The 18,219-nt window shown below is 37.3% G+C and overlaps 1 protein-coding gene across 3 annotated transcripts in view; it reads right to left on the bottom strand.

Annotated features, from left to right (window-relative positions):
• LOC145293457 (zinc finger BED domain-containing protein 5-like) overlaps positions 1-18,219 on the bottom strand; it is a 112,138-nt gene that overhangs the window by 75,297 nt on the left and 18,622 nt on the right. For 2 of the 3 annotated variants that reach the window (XM_080140021.1, XM_080140024.1), the window contains exons 2-4: positions 15,800-15,957; positions 13,728-13,809; positions 3,264-3,360 (exon numbers count right to left, since the gene is read on the bottom strand). In XM_080140021.1, coding sequence (XP_079996147.1) covers positions 3,264-3,360; positions 13,728-13,809; positions 15,800-15,957 — 337 coding nt within the window. Of the gene's footprint in view, positions 1-3,263; positions 3,361-7,328; positions 9,172-13,727; positions 13,810-15,799; positions 15,958-18,219 lie in introns of those variants that run through there. The other variant, XM_080140023.1, reaches the window with a different exon arrangement.

Raw genomic sequence — 18,219 nt, 5'->3', positions numbered from 1 at the left:
ATGCAGGCCTTATCTGGTCGGGCATACGGTACTCTGCCACTTTGTTTTGTAGTTTGGCCGGTTCCTTGTCTTCTGACCACCTCCAAGTGGCGGTCCACGCCTTCTGTTGGTCGTCGAACTCCGCACTGAAGTCCGGCTGGTCGACTCTTAGTGCTGCGCACACCGGGGGCCTATCCTGAAACTCTACAACGCCAGCGCGCGTTATGCGCACGCCGCCCAGGGCTTTGATGGCATCGTAGCCTAGCAACAGGTTGAAACTCAGCGGCTTTTCGCGTGTCACCAGAGCTCTGACGTTGGCCGAGTTTCCAGTTCTTGTGCGAATGTGTACCACACCCACGTCGCAACACATTCATATTTTTCCAGTAATGGTAGTTATCCTGACGTTCTTCTTTTTCCACGCCCGACAGAAGTCCGCACACACTATAGTGCGGGAGCAACCGGAATCAAGGAGGGCTGAACATAACGTGTCATTAAATCGGACCTGAATGACAGGGAGCGCCTTGTTTATTTTCTGTTCGGGGAAGAGGTCGGCACTGGCACCTTGTCCCCATCCCCGTTTCCCGCACAGTCTCGAGCCATGTGCCCAGTCTTGTTACAGCGGTAGCAGCGAACAGCCGTCGACCGCCTTCTACAATTTCTTGCCATGTGGCCCCGCCCGTTGCATCTGTAGCAGATGACATCACCTTGCGGGCTGGGTCCCTGAGACGGTCCTTCGCCACTTGGTGGGGCCTGTGCGACGGCGACTACCGGTTCCTGCACCGTCGAGTCATCCTTCATTATTGTCCTGGCTCTGTCCACTAGGTCACTCAGCGGTAGTGAGGACATGGTAGAGGTTGCTCGCAGGAGCTGCTTTGCTCCAGCAGGGAGTCCTGACAGGAATTTGTAGGCTAGGGCCCTCTCGGGAAGACCGCCGAACAACACCGTCAGCTTCTTAAGCTTGGCGAGATACACATCCACAGTTTCGCCCAAGCGTATAGACCTCGTCTCAAACTGCTCTCATGCAGTGGCGGGGTCAGTGGCGAACGCCCTGTACAACGGCGCCTTGATACACGAGTAGTCACATTTCTCCTCAGCACTGAGTTGCTGATATACAGCGAAGGCCCCACCGGTCAGCCGCAGAGGAATCACGCGCTCGATATTTTTCACGCCGGACAACTGACAATGTAACTCGACCTTCTCAACCCAGCTGAGTACCGGGTCGGATCCGTCGAATTCCGGTATCAACTTTAGATTGAACCTATCCGCCATTGAAGAAAAGAAAACCAAGTTCGGAGTGGGGGGGCCGAAATAGCTTGTAAGAGTATCTTGTGTAGTTTCCGACGTGCAGGAGACGGGGAGTCTCGTCGTGGGCGACGAAGCGTTTCACTGAAGAACCACGGCAACACACAGCGAACCAACAAACAATGACAGCCACGGCGCGAAGGTAATTAACAAAGCTCAGCTGACTGCATGAATAGAAACGGAACCCAACGGTCACTAACGGAACCCAACGGTCACTGTACTGATCGCCACGAACGTCAGAACCCGACTGCCTCGCATCTCCAATGGACCGATTTTTATTCCTCAAGATGGCCTAGCTAATTTGCATCCCCGCGAGATCTCGCGCGATCCTGCGAGATTCCGTCTCTAATAAAAGCAGGCAGGCGCCATCTTGGAACTCTTTCTTCCGCTGCCCCGACCACAGGATCAGCCACCACCCCGCACGCCAGGCACACACGGACCCTCTTGTGCCGAGGGCTATGGTTAGTCTCACAATACCTTAGCTGAAAAGTAATAACGTGAAACGGTCGTAGAAATGTTGTGTGAAAACTCCCGGCTTTTAGCACCAATCCACGGGAACTTCACATATATCAAACATTTGTGAGAGCCCACTACTAGGATTTTATGTCTTACACGTTTTACAATTCTGTGTAAAAGAAAGGATCTCACTTATGCTAGTTTAGTACTAGAGCAAATCAACAAAGCCCGATGTACAAAGGTTTTAATCAGATTTATTTTCCTGATTTTAGGGAAGAGCGAAGCCCAGCTAATGTATTGACCTGTAAAAGTAGGTTTTCTATATATGCTGGTAAGAAAACTTATACCAGATCTTTCGCCGAGAACATCTAAAAACAGTAATGAGCAATTAACCTCATTCTCCATAGTGAACGTCAATACGGTGAAGTAAGTTTAATTGTTGTAACAACCCCTCAGCTTCACATGTATCTCGAAGTGGCTTAGTACACAATATATTGTAATCTAGAGTGCACTGAAGAGAGAACCTACTGTTGATTTCATAAAATAGTTTTATATAAAATGGCTTGAAATAAAGTTTAAAATGCAAAAGTCAAATATTGTACTACAATTGTGCTTGAGACAGAAACATTCATTTCGAACGCGTTCCTGTCATATCAATGAACCTACTGTTGATTTTATATGCCTGGCCTTACTGCTTGTGCGGTAATAATGACTTGAACTTAAGTTTAAAATGAAAATGTCAAATATCATGGTTAAATGGAAACGTTCATTTCGAACATGCCCTTATCATATCAAAAACATACTATTGATTTTATTGATTTTATTAATTTTATATTTTGGCTTGCATGGTAATAAAACTTCTCAAATGTACTTATGATGTTAGGCTGTGGAAGGTGTTTACTTTAGTTCAAATCGCCTGTTTCTTTCCTTCATCGGATTTTTCGATAATTGATTATCGATACTTATCGAAGACATGCCGGTACAAAACCTATCAAAGAACACTAACAGTACCTTTTTGTGAATTTTTATAAAAATTAGCCCACTCGTTTTCGAGTCCATAAAGAATGAACTGACACACACACAGCCGTACACATAGACAAAGTTCCTTATATATATATATATATATATATATATATATATATATATATATATATATATATAGTAATTTATAAAATATATATGGCGATTAAGCTACACTGAATATTCAACGTTTCATCCACTATAGGATTCGTCAGGCTTATGCGCATAAGCCTGACGAATCCTATAGTGGATGAAACGCCGAATATTCAGTGCAGCTTAATCGCCATATATATTTTATAAATTACTAACTAGCTCTACCTATGTATTGAGCACTTTTGAAGTAAATACTTAAAGTTTACGCATAAATCTATACTTTCATATATTAATTTTATGTGAGTAAATGAAGTAGTTATATGTGTGTGTGTGTGTGTGTGTGTGTGTGTGTGTGTGTGTGTGTGTGTGCTTTAAAAGCACTGCTAAGTTTAAAATAAAAATAAGTGACTTACAAAGAAAAAAGGGCCCGTGCAGAGTAACCCTCCTTCTGTGGACAATCCGTGTAAGCTGGTTGGATTCCTTTAATATGCACCGGTAACAAGTGAAAGCCTTCAAATTGTGCAAAAAAGAAAATATTAACTCAATAAAAAGCGATTATAAAAACATCAATTATTATTGAAGCATTCAGTTACAAGATCTGGCAAAACTGCAGTTTAATAGCCTAAACAGTGCCATAAAAAATTGTGTTGGCATTATTGAATATTAATAAACGAGTCACCATTTCGAGTTAAAATCTATATAGTATTACACTTGTAATCTTAGCAAGAACACGCTTGAAATGTGTACATATGCAGAATAAATTGCTGACTTCCGTTTTTATGACGACTCCATTGTTTTTTTTTTGTTTTTTTTCTAGTGATTATTTCAACATATGGTACATTTAAAGCATATTCTAAACAGTACGGGCATAATGCTAACTAGATTTTAACTAGAAATAATTTCTCATTTACTAACAGTTAACAAAGTTCACAAAATAAATCAATACTTATTGACTGTACATAGTTTGTCATCACATTATGTTCAGGCCATTAAACTGCAGTTTTACCCAAAATCCATTTCAGGAAATATGCTAGAATAGTGAGAACGAGTTGGAGTATAGGCTGTTGAAGGTAAAAGACCAGACTGTGTGAGAAAGAGGGATAAATAGACACGTGGCCGGAGAGAGGTTACTTTGGAAGTTGGTTTCTAAAAGCTGTCCAACACACGTGGGCATGTAAAATGGATGTTAAATGATGATGATGATGATGATGATGATGATGATGATGATGATGATGGTGATTGTGATGGTGATGATGATGATGATGATGATGATGATGATGCATACAAATGTAGACGTTATAATGCTTTTGCTCAAAAGTGCACATTTTACTGTGTAATTGGAGGTTACCCAGTGCTCAGCTGCTAAGTTGCTGGGACGTTTGAATAACCCATTAACTCATTAACTCATTCATTGTACAGAGTGGAACGATAAAGGTGTTGCCCTAAAGAAAGCAACATCACCAATTTATTTTTAAACTTTCATTGAAAAATATCAATTCAGGTAACATGATTTTGTCGTAGAGCTGACATCTATTCAATGTAGCCGCATTCAGCCTCAATCACCGCCTCGATACTGGTCTGGAACTTAGTGCATACGTTTTCCACAAGCGCCACCAGGAGCTCGGAAAAATACTCAGCAGATGGTGGCGACCAGGCTGGCTTTGGTGTTGTGGGAGGTCATGGTGGTGATGTTCTTGACATATGACCAAATGAAATAATCTAGCAGATTCAGGTCAGGGGAGGAGGAGGAGGAGGAGGAGGAGGAGGAGGAGGAGGAGGAGTGAGAGAAGGGTGCAAAGTCGTAGCACTCCTTCTGAAGCCCAGCCTGGGTCTCTTTGGGCTTGTGGGCCGACACCGAGTCCTGCTGCCACACCCAGGATCTGCCAGCGGCCACCTGATTACACCAGGGAATCACCACACTCCTTAGCACATCCAGATACACTTTGGTGTTGACTTTCAAACCGACTTTGAAGATGTGAGGTGGCATGATGTGGCCCTCACATGAAACCACACCAATTACCATAACCGTGGCCGGAAACTTTGGGCACGTCCTTGCTATTCGTGACGATCCAGCGATGCATTTTGAGGGTTCTGGCGATGGTCATGTTGTCATAACTTGGATCAATAGAGAGCATGAGTTGTACAGCTCGTTAAACATTGTGTCATTTTTAGACATGATAGAAGGCTCCTATCTCTCTTGGGATTTATACACAACTGGCCAACTAGTAGATGGTTTGCAACAAAAAAAGAAATAAACGGAAATGGAGCCATGTCATCATTTCTAGGGCAACAATCTTATCTTTCCACCCTGTAGAATGTTATGGAAGAAGAACGAAATATTCACTTTTAATCAAGTGAAGAAAAATATGAAATACGTCTGGAGCTGACGAGTTTATTGCTGAAACTGGAGAAGATAAAAAACATTCCTGTGCATATATATATATATATATATATATATATATATATATATATATATATATATATATATATATATATATAACTACTTCATTTAATCACATAAATTAATATACGAAAGTATAACTTTATGCGTAAACTTTAAGTATGTACTTCAACAGTGCTCAATACATAGGTAGACCTAGGTAGTAAGTTATAAAATATATATGGCATTATATATATATATATATATATATATATATATATATATATATATATATATATATATATATATATTATTACTATTTTATCTGTTCAGTTACACATGTTTTTGTTACCGAATCATATCAACGATCCAGCAACTTCGTCAGACTTGAGACTTGAACTTCTGCTGGATCGTTAATACGATTCAGTAACAAAAACATGTGTAACTAAGCAGATAAAACGGTAATCAAATAAAAAAAATATGTTTGCTCGGCAATAGTATTGCGCACCTTTTTCAGGTTTTTACTAATTACCATTTTTACTATATATATATATATATATATATATATATATATATATATATATATATATATATACACACTAGCAACACTATCCGTCGTTGACTGGGTTCAAAAACAGCCTACAGAAAATGGACTCTGATGTATGAAAGTATAATAGGTTATGAAAAGGAAGGATTGTAAAGAGATAGCTTCAAATTTGGGGGTATCAAAACCAAAGCAAAATATGATGAAAGTAAAAATAAAATAGATAAACCCCATAATTTATTATACGATACCTGTTCACACTGAAACACTTATCACAATATTCTGTGGATCTATATTAAAAAACCTTGTTAAACTTTGTGACATATTTCCATTCTATGGAGGTCAGGCGCGAACGAACACCCCATAATTTTATTATACCATATTTCTTCAAACTGAAACATAATTATCAAAGTATACGTACACAGATAGATATGAAAAGTCTTTATTAAAGTTTGTGCCTATTTCCATTCTATGGAGGCAGACCCCACAATTTTATTATACCATCCCTATTTAACTTAAAACATACTTATCAAAGTATTATTATGTACATCTATATCAAAAACACTTGTAAACGTTGTTTTTTAATTTTTAAATATTTAATTTTGATACCAGGCGCGTATGCAGACCCCACAATTTTAATGAATCATCATTATGCCAGATCAAACATACCCATTCCTGTATCGCGATACATCTTCTATCATTATATGAGATCAGTTTTAATAGTCAACCATATAGGAGCCTATTCGTGACCAGACAACACACGGACGCATTCAGCTTTATATATATATATATATATATATATATATATATATATATATATATATATATATATATATATAAGTATGTGTGTATGTAGGTATGCATGTATGTATGTATGTATGTATGTGAACATCAACTTAGTGACTCCAGGCTTAGGGACCACTAGTCATTAAGTTTAAGTAACAACCTCTGACCTAAGTGATTAGTTTTTAGTCCGTGGGTGAGTTTTGCTCTCATTGGACAAATAAAGTCACATGACGATAAATTTTTACAAGTAAGGATTTAACTTTTAAAACTTTATCTTCAATGGAAATGCCATAGTCCTCAAACCATGTTATCAAACATGATATTAATAATTCCAGAGTTGCCTGACTAATATGACTGAAAGTACTAGTGATATCCATATATATGTCCAGGATTTTGCTGTTATATAGCTATATAGTAATCTATATAACATACTTTACATAGCGTCTCTTTATCTGTATGTGTAATTTACATAGTTCGTTTGTATCGTCTAGAGCAGTGGTTCTCAACCTTTTTCACTCCATTCCCCCCTTCATGAATTCTCAACATTCGTGTGGCTCCCCTTAATTTTTCTCCCAAATCCCACCCTGCCAAAAAAGGCGCAGAAAAAAAAGAATAAATAAAATGTTGATGAAGAGAACACCCTTGCTTTATTACAAAGTTTACAGTCATAATTATCTTATATTGATAGATTTCTGTGATATGCTTAACTTACATCACTAGACTACAAAAGACTAGCAGACAATAGCAAATTTGATTTGGATGGGAGAAAGTTCAATTAACCTCTGCATACTTTATCACACATCAGTGGGAAGGCTGATATTGTTTCTTTTCAGTCAGTTGACGAATCCGAGGTTGTGTCACTGACAATGCACATCTCATGTCGGGGTCCACATCCAATCGGTTGCGGCTCTTATTCTTGATTTGTAGAAGGGTGGAGAAACCAGACTCACATAAATAGGTAGTTGAAAAAGGCAAGAGTAGTCGAAGTGCAATCTCACTGACTTTTGGATATGACTGATGCATCGAACACCAGAATACATTCAGAGATTTTTCTTCATAGAGATCTTTGGCAGCAGAATCATGTTTGAGATCAAGGAACTCGTCCTGAACATCAGTGGGAATGGTAGTAATATCAAGAGTGCCAGAGAATGGATTCCTTACCAACTTCCCTTCTTCCTCCTCGAATTCTGGGAAGTACATATTAAGTTCACTTTCCAAGGATCTCAGATGCTGGGTGATTTCAGTTTTAAGTAATGGGTCAAGCAGACTATCTTCTTCATTCTCGTCAAGGACAGCTGAAAGGTTTTCAAACATGGCAACATTCCCGGCACCGACTTTCCTTTGCCAATTCTGGAGCTTGGCAAGAAATCCACGAAGACAGTCCATCAGGTGAAACACATTTCTTTCCTTGCCCTGTAGTTTCAGATTCAACCTATTTAGCTGCTCAAATATATCTGCTAAATATGCAAGACGTGGCTCCCACAAAACCTCATTGAAGTGACTCAACAGATCATCTTTCCCTTGCATTTCCAGGAACAATTTTAGCTCCCCCCGAAGTTCAAACACTCGATTCACAACATTGCCCTTGGAAAGCCAGCGCACTTTGGAGTAAAAGAGGAGAGCTTCATGCTCCGAATCCATGTCTCTACAGAGGTTCTGGAAAAGGCGAGAGTTCAGAGCTCCAGCTTTTACAAAGTTGACGCATTTGACCACTGCCTCCAGGATCTTGCAAAGTTCATCAGGGAGGGTTTTCGACGCCAGTGCAAAACGATGGATCATACAATGAACCCCCTTGGCATTCGGAGCTACTTCCTTGACACGCTTCTGGAACCCTGATTTTGATCCCAGCATCGCTGGAGCCCCGTCTGTACAGACTCCACAACAATTTTCCCATGGGATCCTGTTAGCTTTGAAGAAAGAAGATAGCTTTTCCATCACATCTTCAGCTGTTGTGGTGGTCTCAAGCTGTGTACATAACAGATATTCTTCCTTGATATCACACAAGAAAATATACCTAACAAACACGAGTAGCTGTGCACACGAACTCACATCCGTTGACTCATCCAGTTGTATTGCAAACATACCAGCTGGAGACGATTTGATCTCCTGTATCACTTTTTCCTTTATGTCATCTGACATTTCATTAATTCTCCGCTTCACTGTGTCGTTTGACAAGGAAATTTGTTGAATTTTACGTTCATTTGCATCTCCAAGAACACGCTTGACCATCTTTAAAGTACATGGCTTAATTAAGGTTTCACCAATTGTGTGGGGCTTCTTTTGCTTCGCTATTTCAAGGGCAACCTCGTATGATGCCTCAACTACACTTGAGGTCTGTTGTTGGAAAGCACCAGTTGCATCCAGTTTCTGTTTTCCGAAACTACTTTCATGGCGCCTGAAGAAATCGGGGTCTTTTTCAGCATACTGTGGATGGATGGTCTGCAAATGATGCTTCAACTTACTAGGCCTCATAGAATCGTTCCCCAACACTTTGAAGCACAGTACACACTGAGGTTTCTCGATGCCATCAGCGAGAATTGATGTAAATCCGTAGCTAATGTACTCTTCACTGTACTTCCGCTTCTTAGTAACACTAGTAGCCATCGCAAATCTAGGGAAAATAAAGAAGACAGACCATCAGAACAAACATTAAGTGATAAGACAAAAGAATGATAATGAAGGACAGATAAATAGGACAAGTGATAAAATGACAAACACACAAATATCCACATACATAATACATCCATGGACTCACACATTAAGCACACACACAGTCATACACAAACATACACAGAGAGAGTAAAGATGATAAACATTCACACTCAACCTAGCAAGCTGAAATGTACTTTCTACAGCAAGAACACACCTCCTTTGACAAGCACTGCCCCAATTGAAATTATGAGAAGAATAGCGAGTCACATCAATATTAGCACTAAAAAAAAAAAAGCAGGAATACCTGAGTAGGGAATGAGCATGAATACAATGATACCAAAAAATAAGAAAATAATAAAGGAAGTGCACAAATATTTCACACACGAAAACAGCGACCGCATTTATAATTGTCGAACAAAATAAGTAAAACAGTATACAGTATGGTTCAGAATCAATTATACCCACATGTTTACGTGCTGATATCCAAGGCCACACTGAGATAATTCGATCACCTCTCTCCCACATACATACACACATACATACATACATACGTACACACACATTCGTAACAATATTATGTAGGTAACAAAATTTTATTGTCAACTTAATCAATTAAAAAAGAAAATTCCACCATGGCCCCCCTAAATTATTGCCATGACCCCCTTGGGGGCCATGGCCCCCAGGTTGAGAGTCTATGGTCTAGAGCGTGTATACACTCCAGTTTTGTGATTTGTCAATGCGTGCGTGTGTGCGGTCGTATGTGTGTTTAAGACATTCATATGGACGGTCAAGTAAATGTACGTATAATTCATAGAACAGTTCACAGGAAACATTCATTTTAAGATAACGAACACAGTTCTTTAACAAACAATAAACAGATGAGCGTGAAGCAGTTAATTATAACGGACTGCTAACTTTAATCCCAGTACTTATATATTTTATATGTGCATGGTACAGAGGCAAAAGGAGGAACATACCTTCTTTTATCGTTTCCTTCGCTTCTGGCGATTGAAACGCTTTGAATGAAGATACTTCCCTCCAAAGGAAATCCAAAATAACAGGATATATTTTGCATAACTTTATTTTCACGAAGTTGTGACATCCCCTGGAGTTTGCAAACGTCTCCCCAGATTATACATCTTGCCATAAACCCGCCCTTCAAGCTTCTAGACTACAAATACAAGAGATAAATTACTTCAGTGCTAGTATCTTCCGTGGCTCAAACTGAATTTAGTCTGCTGATGCCTGAATGACTCGTGTTTACCTTTTTTTTTTACAAAGGGGGTCACCACTTATCAAGGCCCGGAGGCCACTCGAGGATACAGGTTATTGAGTGTACAGTAATCAATGAGATAATTTCTTAGTAATCGCTCGTAGTAGAAAATAGTAGGTAAATTGGATTATTTAATGGGACGGTTCATCAAGAATTTGTTTACGTTGGACTTGAGGACAACCAAATTGTAGTCAGTTGGAAAACAGACTAACGGAATAGAGTTCCACAGGTGTGCAGTTCTGAGAAAGAAGCTTTGTTCATGGAATCTACGTTTCGGTTTAGGCATAGATAAAGAGTGGGGAAAATTATTGACAATTGTTTCAGCTAGACGAGTGTTTTTTGTGAAAGATGTTGATTGCAGACGCGCTATATTATATCAGTGAAACTTACGTGTATATATCAAATCCAGTTTCTTTGATCTATCTTACGTAAGCCTTACGTCAAAGGTCATCCTTGTCATTGTTAACTGTAAATATTATTGCCTTGATGAACTCAATTTCAAGTTCTTTATTATTATAAATATTTTAACTGGCTTTAAAATATCTGACCCGGTAAATATTTTATTGTAACTATAAAATCTTTTATTGGTGGAAATATTTATCTTTAACATTCTTTCTCTATGGAAATATAAAATATTTCAATAACATTGCACATCAGTTCGATCGTCCATCGATATTTGCAGTTTCATGGAAACACTGGAAATCCAGCTTCCAGGCCCTAGTATACCATATAGTATAAACTTATCAACAACCTTGATGCCAGCCTGACAACATTCAAGTCATTATACTAAAGAATCTGTTGCCAGAATTTGCTCACATCTTCACAAGACTTTAATCGTTATTTAAAAGAGAAATGGTTTTTATCTTCTTGAAAAAATTCATTGATCTGCTGAGTATTTAAAAATACTCGTAATCAGTTTTCTTCATCTTAATACAGACTGATCAGTTTTCTATGCGTTACGAGTCGTTTGAATTTATGATAAATCAAAAAGTTATCAATCCCCTCAGTAAAAGAAATCTACTTAGTCACAAGTAATATGTATTTTCTCCTGCAAAATCAACTGTGGACGTGCTATATCAGTGAAACTCAGTGTGAACTTTGTTTATAGGACAATAGTTCTCAACATATCAAAGGTCGCTTCACACACTTGCTAGATGTCAATGTTTTATCAGCCATAAAATAGATTAATAAAAGTCGATGGCGAGAAGTCTAAAACACATAGAATCAATGCTGGTATGTTACAAGAATCTAGTCATGATCCAACCCTCTTCCTATATCTGTATAAAGCTATGTATGGAGGATTGTATTTACATCTGGGCTGGTGCATATACCACTAGTCTCTCATTCTTAGCATCTAGCAGTAAAGCCTCACAACCTGACTGTTGAGGTCCCTAGATGTCAGAAAGTTTTCTATTCTAATGGTTTCTTCCCTCAAATTTCTTAGTTGATTAACTGTGCCTAACTTATCATGGCAGGTGCTCGTCTGAACTCCAATCCCTGGTCCCCCCTCGCCAATCTTTCACGAAAAACACCCGTCTAGCTGAATCCACTGTGAAAAATTTCCCCCACTCTATATCTGTGCCTAAATCAAAACGCGGATTTCATGAACAAAGCTTCTTTCTTAGAACTGCACGCCTGTGGAACTCTGTTCCGTCTGCCTGCTTCCCTCCGGACTACAACTTGGATGTCTTCAAGTCTAATGTTAACAAATTCCTAATGAACCGCCCCCCTAATTAAACACTTCATCAAATCTCCTCACTAACGTAATGTACTTGCAATAACCCTTATTCCTGAGTGGCTTCCGGGCCTTGATAAGTGGTGATCACTGTGTAAAAAAAAAAAAAAAAAAAAAAAAAAAACTGTGTCGGATATATACTCGAGAGTCAAAACAATGAAAAGAATATGCTGTTGTCATAGCCCTAATGATCATGAGCGATTGCGAATGTTTGTGAATAGAAAAATGTTTAAATGACAAAAAGAATGCTATCGTCCCATATATAGAGTAAACTGCCCACACAGGAGAGGGCTGATAACTGGGGAGCTAGAAGAGGGGGTTTTCTGTTAATCCCCAAATGTAATGAGAGTGAAGTATCTAGTAGTGATTAATTAGGACCAATGGCTAGGAAATACAAAGGGCCTAATTGTTAGTAGCACCCATGGGAAAGACAGGGTTAAAGGGACCATCGGATGAGAGAACTTTGAGGCAAAGGGGGCTGTGTTTGACTATGGCAGATGGGTGGCTAGAGGACCACCTGACATCGGTTGCAGGAAGTGTAACCTAAACTCAATAAATTTTCAAGAGTCTACGACAATTTTAAATGCCTGTACAAAAAAAAGTTTAGAAAATTATTGAAGGTACCTCGTATATGCACATATACTAAGCAATCACATGTAAATATAAACCCATTATATATACAACGCAACTAGACATGCACATATAAATATATACCCCTTATATAGATAACTGTATATTGTGTATACACCCACTCCGCTGTGCAACAGGAAGACAAGGAAGCCAATGACAGTGAATGGAGTTTTTCACCCAAAGAGTGATGTCGATAGGTTATATGTGAAAGGAAAAGTGGGAGGACTAATAGGTGTAGAACGATGTGCAAAAGAAGAAGAAGAAGAAAATAGTCTGAAAGTTTGCATCTCCAGCTGAAAAATTGCAAAAGAGCGAACTAATAAGGAGCAAAGGATTCAAGGCAATAAATGAACAAAAAATGGTTTGAGAAGAAAATACATGGTCAGAGGCAGCGGACAAAGAAGAAACTTGGTTCTCAAAATATGACTGAGATGATATTTGACGCAGTGGGTGGAATTTGAACTGTTCAGTCCCTTGTTGTTTGCTACTATGAGCGATGGTAGGAGTATACGGAGAAATGTACCGTAGCTGACTGTTTGGTCTTCATTGGAACATTTTAGAGGGTTGAGAAAAAAAAATCTCAATACCAGTGATTAACCAAGCAGATATATGGGAGATGACACAAGACACATTCTTTCTGAAAATAAAATGCAGGGGGATTTTTCATAGATGAAAGATCTACAACTATTACAACCAGCCTTTGAGTATCGATACACTCTGTGATGAAAAGAAGCATCACAGGTTTCTCTGAACTTAATCTTGTTCACAACACCTGTTTTTGCCAGTGAGCGATCACTGATGTGAGAACATAGTTACGAAGACGTACTAATTGAAAATTTTTTAAAAAGTGATTTAAAAAAAAAATTTTTTTTTTTACCTTTATTGATCATGAATTCAATTTCAGCAGGTTTGCAAGAGTCAGGAACACAAACTCCATATTTCATCATTGCGGACGGGGTCTGAAAGGAGCAAGAAAATAACGCTAATAAAATGCGTCCATTTTGAAAGTTGAATGGCAGTCAGATTATAAAAGTATAATAAAAAATACCTATTTAAATAAAGTTACATATATATTTTCGTGTAGTCTTACTGGACAGAGATAAAAAGAATATATTCCTCAGAAAATATCTGCAAAGATTTTTTATCCTTGAGATCTGTTGTTATTTTTTTTTTAATATTAAATTAAAACGCTGTTGTTTTTTTTTTTTTTTTTTTTTTTAAATTTAATTCGGCTACCTTAGCGATGATGGAGTTACCTGTCCTTTTGCTTTGCATATTAATGTGTAACCGCTTTTATTGACGGGAAATATTTTTTAATTTTTATTTTTAAATATTTAAATATTTTTACGGGCATAAAAGTTATCCACGGGCACATGTGTTTGTAGCTATTAGTCGTCGTCAGCATGGCTAATTTTTTTTTTTTTTAACAAGATTCGGACCCATGATTACACAATCTGGTGGGAGTATATCAAGAAAAATACCAAAAGAAATAAAATTTAATATTAATCGATTTTTTTAAAACTTAAATCTCACATGCTTCTACCTTTTCTTTTCAATCACTAAAGTTATATGTGACGCCAGAATTTCATGATATTTCAAGGATATAAACCTTTATCAAGTGTTTCTCTTTCTGTGTTATAAATGGTACATAGGCACTGGCCTGGATTTTTATCCCTTAGCACCAAAACCAACACAGTCTAGGCCATTGTTAAGATGACTTGTTTTCTGTTGACTGAGATATATTTCTAGTCTTGTGCAGTTCTAGGAGGTTCTCCCTCCCAGGCTTTACCTTCTCCTTTTGAGAATGGGTTAGTTTATTGCTAATCGCCTGCTCATCCTCTACAGCAGTGGCTTTTCAAATCCCAAAGATTATCTATAGTTTTTTTGCGACCAAACGATATCATTTTCCAGAAATTAATTCCTATTTTAGTCACGTAAATTCTTTCGCGCTGAGAACAAATGCTATCAAAGTTGTGTTCCCATTTCTCCCACGACGAAACCTTTGCTTATTCTCATAAGCTGTAGCACTCTCCTTTTCTTTCCTTTCTCTCTCGGTCGCAAAAAAAAAAAAAAACGAAACAATGGACGGACACACAAAAAAAAAAAATCTCACCACTAACTCTTTCAATGTAAGCCACTGTCTCTGCTCTTTCTCGGCTGTCTCAAACCCTCGTTCTTTTTCTCACTCATTTGCCTAGACCTATAGATGAAGTAGTTTGTATTTCCCCTCTACCTGAAAAGTCATCCCACTCTCCCGGTTAAGACCGGGTAAATATATAGCCATTATAACCATATTGACTTGACACCCTTATTAACTGGATTAAACACTCATACTCATTCAGTTATCATTACACTTCACTATTCGCAAATAATGATTTCTCCTCACTAACATTCCACCTATTCTCATTGGCTGTGACCATGACACTCTATTATTCCAGATTATACACAATCTTACAAAAAACGAACACGTATTGAGTACTTTTGAAGTAAATACTTAAAGTTTACGCATAAATCTATACTTTCGTATATTAATTTTATGTGAGTAAATTAAGTAGTTATATATATATATATATATATATATATATATATATATATATATATATATATATATATATATATGGTCAGTGATTTGAAACGAAGATCAAGTCGTATAAATCTCGCCTGTCTTCTAACAGTTTCGGTTTGGCTTAATTCTTTTTGGTGTATGAAAGAACTTATTTGCAGACGATAATTATGTTTACGAACTTTAATATGTTTTTTATAACAATGACAGCAACTTAGTTTTCTGCATGTATTACAGAAGGTTAAAATGCAGCACTCATATTAGCTCTCAACTGATTCAATGAAATTGTTTTACCAAATGAAATGTATTTATTCTTCAGGGATCAATTAGTTCCCCGCATTAGGTTGAAAATGATGAAAGAAGTTTTAAAGAAATGTTCAACTTACTGACTCTATCGTGGCATAAACTTGACAATATTTTGGACGGAAGGGGTTGTCGACGGAACCATTTGTCACAGACACTGCCAGACATTCATCATACGAACCGACAAAGTAAATGTTTCCCTCGAGGACTCCGCTCGGGATTTTTCCGAATGCGTCGATCACTAATTAAGAGAAGAAAATATCAGAGTGAGAAAGAGAGGGAGAAAGAGCATGTGAGAAAGCGAGAGACGGGCAGAAGTTGTATGCGTGGGGGGGGGATAAAGGAAGAAAGAGAAAGAGAAAGGGGGGGATAAAAAAAGAAAAAGAGAAAGAGAGATGTAACATAGCAGTATTGAAATAATCAAACCAGAGTTCTCGTTCCTGCTAAAACTCCGAGTATAAAAAATTGCATTTATGTGAAAAGTCATGAAAGTTTTTTTGCTTAGTTTAGTTCAGCATACGAGTACCAAAATGGATAAAAAAAATTGTCAAAAAAGATTGGATTTATGGATTATTTGTAACGTGCATCCAGGAGATAAGCGCCCACGTGTTTGCGTGTTGTGTGGGTATGTGGGAGAGACGGATGAGGGGAAAAGACATACCTCGAGACCAGCTCAGCGTTACCGACCAAAAATAGAAAAGAAAGACCAAGATGGCGGCCGCCGTCTTTTGTAAAGTATGATGTCTCGCAAAGTCACACGAATTCTCGGAATATGCAAATTTAGCCGGCCTAGAACGACGATAAAAGCGGGTGATGAAAAAGACGTGGGTAGAGCGACGATTGAGTTGGCCGGGGAATCGTGTGGCTGTTGCTTCTTGTGCCGTGTGAGGATATTTTACCATTGTTGGATTCTGTGCAGAACCGTGTTAAAGAGAGAGTCGGGCGCCATCTTGATTTTTTCCTTACACATTTCTGTTACATTATTGGCATGACTATTTTCATAATCGTTATTATCATTATTATGAGAGGCGTTCCAGCAGTAAAGCCTCCAATTTTTTTTATTCAAATGGATCAAAGCGGATTACAAATCGCATTGTTATGATGACTGGACTTATGTATTCATCTCTCTGTTGCAAATATTGACAATAGAAGAAAGTAACCCCTGTCATGGACGTGCATCAGAAGCAAGGATGAGTCATTGAATTTACAGCAAAAGCGCATTTAGAATGGCAGTGACTATGTAGAAAAATAGATTCTGGAACGCAAAAGGTCGCTCGTTTTAATGGTACCACTCCCGTCTTCGTAGCTCTTCAATCTTTTAGTTTTTGAGTTAAAAAATAGGAAGCCTTACATTTGGAACGACCCTTTTTATTAGCATTAATATTATGAATATTAATGTTATCACTATGACTATTGGCTTGATTATTGGCGTCGGCACACACAACACAAAGTCAAACACAAAATCGAGTACACTCAACATCAAGTACACTCAGCATCATCTTACCATTGACGTTTACCCTGTGAACTCGGAGTAAGGAAAATTCCCATATGCAGAAAGCAAAATCACTGAAGAAACAAAGATACCTTAACTAAGGGCAAGGATAATGAGTAAACGTTGGATAAAATGATGGTTAAAATTATTACGAACTTGCTAGGATTATAACCTGGAATCTTCTGATCCGTAGTCAGACGCGTTATCCATTGCGTCACAAGTCCTGTCCGTATGCCGAAAGATGTTGACATGGACAGGTAACTTTTTCGACAATTGCACTAAACGGCCCAAAAACCCTCACTTCGAGCTTTTTGTGTGACTCGGCGTTGTTCGTTACGAACCATATATAGATAAGAACAATCTAGGGACGCCCACATTTTTCAGGGGAAAAATGAATTTTTCAGGGGAAAAATGAATTTTTCAATTCGGTGGATTCGCTCTAAAGTTTTATTGGTATATATATATATATATATATATATATATATATATATATATATATATATATATATATATATATATATATATATATATATATATATATATCCTTTTTAAAATTAAATATGTTTTTAACTCTTTTTTTAAATATTTTTTAACATGTTTTATTAACTATTTGTTCTATATATATATATATATATATATATATATGTATGTATATATATATATATATATATATATATATATATATATATATATATATACACACACAAATAAATAAATAAACATTTAGAATTTTATTGATAGTATAGATTACACTCTTGGTTATCGTCATCATCATCATTATTATTATTATTATTATTATTATTATTATTATTATTATTATTATTATTATTATTATTATTATTATTATTATTCATTCATTCATTACCATCTTATTATCATAATCATTTTTATCATCATTTTAATTTTTATAGTTATTAGTATTCTCATTAATGTTACTATTATTATTATTATTATTATTATTATTATTATTATTATTATTGTTGTTGTTGTTGTTGTTGTTGCCGTTACTGT

This window comes from Euprymna scolopes, chromosome 2 (assembly GCF_053919585.1).
Source record: "Euprymna scolopes isolate OS-2025 chromosome 2, ASM5391958v1, whole genome shotgun sequence".
Classification (NCBI taxonomy): domain Eukaryota; kingdom Metazoa; phylum Mollusca; class Cephalopoda; order Sepiida; family Sepiolidae; genus Euprymna; species Euprymna scolopes.
This window is presented reverse-complemented; position numbering and strand designations above follow the sequence as displayed.